At 38.2% G+C, this 5,251-nt stretch overlaps 1 protein-coding gene across 1 annotated transcript; it reads left to right on the top strand.

Annotated features, from left to right (window-relative positions):
- The first annotated feature begins 223 nt into the window (after positions 1-223).
- Positions 224-1,757, top strand: LOC139779128 (uncharacterized). Its single transcript, XM_071717388.1, has one exon. The coding sequence runs from the start codon at positions 459-461 to the stop codon at positions 1,755-1,757; it is 1,299 nt and encodes a 432-aa protein (XP_071573489.1). The 5' UTR covers positions 224-458.
- The last annotated feature ends 3,494 nt before the right edge of the window (positions 1,758-5,251 follow it).

Here is a 5,251-nt window from a genome sequence, read left to right on the forward strand (position 1 = left end):
CTCTCCCTCTCTCCCCCCTCTCTCCCTCTCCCCTCTCCCCTCTCCCCCCTCTCCCTCTCCCCCTCCTCTCCCTCTCTCCTCTCCCTCTCTCTCTCTCCTCTCTCTCCTCTCCCTCTCTCTCTCTCTCTCTCTCTCTCTCTCTCTCTCTCTCTCTCTCTCTCTCAGCAGAAGCAGACGTGTGAAACATCGCTCCGTAAAAGTGTTAATTTTTGGGTGGTTTAGAAGTGAGGGAGAGTGTTAAAAAGTTGTGTAAGGAATATCTGCATAGACCGGGGTTAGCCATGAGTGTTATCTAGCCGGAATATGCTGATACATAGGCACGAGAACTGCATTTCGTATAGAGGTCATCAAAGCCTCGTACGACAGGTAGACATCGGCGGCGAACACAAAACGCTGACGTGTGAAAGTGACGTGTGAAAGTGACGAGTCAATTAACTGTATCTGCCGATATTAGCAGAATGAACGAGGAATACGCCGAGTATCGATGCTCGGCATGTAAGAAGTCTATAAAAACTGAAGTAATCGCATGTAAGTCCTGTGTTAAGCTTTTCTTCCATCCAGGATGTGTATCTAAGCACAAAATTTATGATAAAAACCGCGAATTGGTGTCGTGTCCTGGCCCATTCGAGAAGTTCATTATTAGTGATGGTGATAAAGTAGCTGATATAAATAAAGCAGCGGCATTGGCAGGAAGAACAACGGGACCTGCAAAAATGAGTCCGGCGACAAGCAGCGGGAACAAAGTAGCAGCCGCGAGTGGAGCAGGGGATATTGATAGAAAAATAGATTGGCTTGTAAAAACAGTGAAAGAATTAAAAGATGAGACAGCATGTAGAAAGGAGATCAAGTCAATGATAAAAGAAATAGTCCGTGAGGAGATGGGAGGCATTAAACAGGAAATAGAAGAATTAAGAAAAATGTTAACGCAAGGAGCATGTGGACCATCAGGTGGAGCGACAAGAAAATATAGCGATGTGATTAAAGAAAGGAAAGAAGAAAATATCTTGATTATAAAACCAAAAGTACAACAAGAGAGTGAAATTACGAAGAAAACAATTAAAGATAAAATTGATATAACCAAGATGGAAATAGGAATTACCAAATTAAGAAAGGGAGGTAAAGGGACAGTGATCTTAGGATGTGAGACGGAAGAAGAGAAGGAAAAGCTAAAGGCGACGGTACAAGCGGCAATGGGTGAGGAGGTCAAGGTCTCTGAGCCACAGAAGAGGAAACCTAAGATTAAAATAATTAATGTTGGTGGAGACGAAATGAAAATGGAGGATGATGAATTGTTAGATACAATCAAGAAGCAGAATAGAATTGGCGAGGAATGCTGTATGCACTTAGTGAAGAAAATTTTAAGAGGAAAAAATAAGGATATTGAGCAAGGATCCGTAATAATTGAAGTGGATGAATGCACTCATAAATCACTAATAAACAGAGGAAAGATAAATTTAGGATGGCGAAAGTGTCCTATATTTAATTACATTAGTGTTAGAAGATGTTTTAAATGCTGGGGCTATTATCATATTGCCAAGAATTGCACGAGACAGGAAACATGCTATAAATGTGCAGGAAATCATAAGGCGAATGAATGTACGACGGCAAAGAAGAGGTGTGTAAATTGTACCTACAAGAATCAGACATACAACTTGAAGATAAATGTTGAACACGAGGCGCTGGATTCGGAATGTCCGACATTTAAGAAAGTACTGGAGGAGGAGAAAAAAAGAGCTGGCTGGGAAGATGCAAAATAGCAACCACAGGAAGAAGCGGAATTACTCTGGTATACGAATGCACAAAGCTTTTTGGCGCATAAGGATGAAATTCAACATCAGATTATGAAGAGGGTGAATCCTGCGATTCTAGCGTTATCCGAGACTAGATTGACTGTAGAAATTGAGGATAGTGAGGTCAATGTACCGGGGTACAGTATAGTTAGATGTGATGCTGAAAATAGAAATACAGGAGGAGTACTGTTATATGTTAGGGAGGATATTAAATTTAGGATAGTTGATAAGAAAAAGATAGTGTCAAACTGTTGGTGCGTGGTGGTAGAATTGAGAGAGAATTTGTTTAAAGGTATAATAGCAGTAGTGTATCATTCGCCGAGTGCGTCAAATGGCGATTTCGTGAGATTTCTGGAAGATACGGTCGAAGATTTAATAATAAAGTACGACTGTATAGTGATAGGGGACTTTAATATAGATATAATGGTAGATTCATTTTACACAAAGAAATTATTAACGGTAATGCAAAGCTTAGGGATGAGGCAGTATGTTGATTGTCCAACGCGAGTTACAAAAGATAGTCGAACGAGCATAGATTTAATTTTTTCGAATAAGGAAATAAAGGTACAAGTGAACGAGAAACCTAAAATAACGGACCATGCATGGCTAAAAGTAGAATTTAATATGAATAAAAAGGGAAATAAATATAAAGAATTTAGAGGCAGGGACTATAGTAAATTTAATGTAGATGAATTTCTTAGAATAATGGAAGAAAGAACTGAGCAAGGTCAAGGGCTGGATATAAGTATAAGGGCGGAGAGATTTGTTAATAGTATAGTAAGTGTATTGGACACTGTAGCACCTAAGAAAAAGTTCAAGATTCCGAAAGTATGGGAAGGGAAAAAGTGGTATTCAGATGAAATTAGAATGGCAGCAGATAGAAGGGATGAGGCTCACAGTAGAGCAATAAGCACAGGTAAGGAGCAGGACTGGGAATATTTCAAGAATGAACGAAATGCAGTAGTAAAACTTATCAGGGCAAAAAAGAAAGAATATTATGAGAATATGGTAGATAACAATAGGAGGGATCCTACAAAGATGTGGAAAACTTTGAAAGAATTAATTAAGGGTGAGCAAAGGGGTTCAGAAAACATCGATAATGTAGATTTTGAAATATTAGAAGACATGGAAGAATGCAATATAGCTGATAAATTTAATACATATTATGTAAAAAGTATTAGTAACATTGTGCAATCTATTAGTAATAAGGGGATAAAAGGCACAGATAAGAGACCTATTTATGTAATTGAGAATAAGGGGATTATGGAAAATTTTGAGTCAATTAGCGCAAGAGACCTGGAACAAATTGTTAGGGAACTACCACGAAAGAACGGAACAGAGGAAGGGATAAATAGTAATATACTGAAAATGGTGCTACCTGTGATAAAAGATGAGTTTGTTGGGGTAATAAATGATTCGCTTAGGACAGGTAAATTTCCAGAAGGATGGAAAACATCCACGATAATACCGATACCAAAGGTAAACAAACCAAAAAAAGCGAGCGAGTATAGACCGATTAATATGTTACCGATATATGAAAAAGTATTAGAGTTAGTTGTAAAAAAACAGTTGGAAAAATTTCTAGAAGACAATGAAATAATAACCGAATACCAATCGGGATTTAGGAAACAGCAGTCGTGTGAGACAGCAATTCAAAGTTTTATCGAGGAATGGAAGTTGATAATTGAGGAGAAAAAAATGGTGGGGGTGTTATTCCTGGATCTCAGAAGAGCGTTTGAGACAATAGATAGGGTAAGATTAGTGGAAAAATTATATCAGTATGGAATAAGAGGAGTGGTGTTGGAATGGATAATATCGTATTTAAGTAATAGAAAGCAGCAAGTTAGATTCAATGATATATGTTCTAAAATAATTGAGACAATATATGGCGTGCCACAGGGATCCGTATTAGGACCTCTATTGTTTATTTTGTATATAAATGATATAGTTAAAGTCTGTCCGGAGGGAAGTATATTTAGATTATTTGCAGATGACACGACCGCAAGTGTAACAGGTGAAAGTTGTGAGGAATTAGAAATAAAACTAAATATGGTGCTCGGTATACTTGAAGAATGGATGAATGTGAATATGTTAAAAATGAATGCAGATAAAACCAAATATATGATAGTTAGAAGTATAAGGAAAGAAATAAAAACAGACATAATAGTAAAAAGTTTGGATGGAACTATAATTGAGCGTGTCGAAATAACGAAACATCTGGGTGTAATGATCGATAGTAAACTCCGTTGGGAGAATCACTGTGATTATATGTTAAAGAAAATAGGGAAAAAAGTGAGTTTTCTGAATAGAATAGGAAATGATATATCGGTGTACACTCGATGTACTGTGTATAAGTCTATCATAGCGCCTCACTTTGAATATTGCGCAACGATGTTAGTAGGCATGGGTGAAACGCAACTGAATCGACTGCAAGTGGCACAAAACCGTGCCATGAGAGTCATACTGCAATGCTCGCGATATACAAAGGTAGAATTGATGCTGCAAACTCTTAAGTTTATGAATGTAAGACAGAGGCTAATGTACAATGTATGTATTTTTATTTTTAAGATAGTAAGAGGCATAATGCCAAAACATTTAAGTAATAGAATAGAAATAGTAGGAGATGTGAGTGGACGGCAAACGAGGCAGGCTGAGAATATTAGAATTCAATATCGCAGGACGAGAAGCGCACAGAAAAGTCTATTTTATGAAGGTTTGAATATGTATAACGCCCTACCGATAGAAATTAAACAATGCGAAAGAATTGAACCATTCAAACGTAGGTTAAGAGAATATATTGTACCTCATGTAGAGGAATTAATTTAAGGATATTTTATGTAAAAAATAGCCGAGAAGGCTAATAAAGCTCAATCAATCAATCAATCTCTCTCTCTCTCTCTCTCTCTCTCTCTCTCTCTCCTCTCTCTCTCTCTCTCTCTCTCTCTCTCTCTCTCTCTCTCTCTCTCTCTCTCTCTCTCTCTCTCTCTCTCTCTCTCTCTCTCTCTCTCTCTCTCTCTCTCTCTCTCTCTCTCTCTCTCTCTCTCTCTCTCTCTCTCTCTCTCTCTCTCTCTCTCTCTCTCTCTCTCTCTCTCTCTCTCTCTCCCTCTCTCCCTCTCTCTCTCTCTCTCTCTCTCCCTCTCTCTCTCTCTCTCCCTCTCTCTCTCTCTCTCTCTCTCTCTCTCTCTCTCTCTCTCTCTCTCTCTCCCTAGGGAGGAAAGTTGGTACTACTCGCCTTCGGCTCGGGCGGCAAACTTCACACTCGTCTGAAAAACGCTACTTTCGCCCCTTGGTGCACAATATACTATTTTGCAATCATGAGCGATTTCGTAGTTCCTTATAAAATTTTGTGCAAAGTTCTTTTCGACCGTAATAGTTCATTAGAACAGTTTTTACATGAAAAATACTTGTTACAGGATGATCAAATTTTTAAAATAGTTTCGGAATTTAATAAAAGATTTTTG

The sequence above is a fragment of the Temnothorax nylanderi genome, unplaced genomic scaffold (genome assembly GCF_030848795.1).
Source record: "Temnothorax nylanderi isolate EJ_2023f unplaced genomic scaffold, tnyl_v1.0 TNYL_tig0211_pilon, whole genome shotgun sequence".
Lineage (NCBI taxonomy): Eukaryota > Metazoa > Arthropoda > Insecta > Hymenoptera > Formicidae > Temnothorax > Temnothorax nylanderi.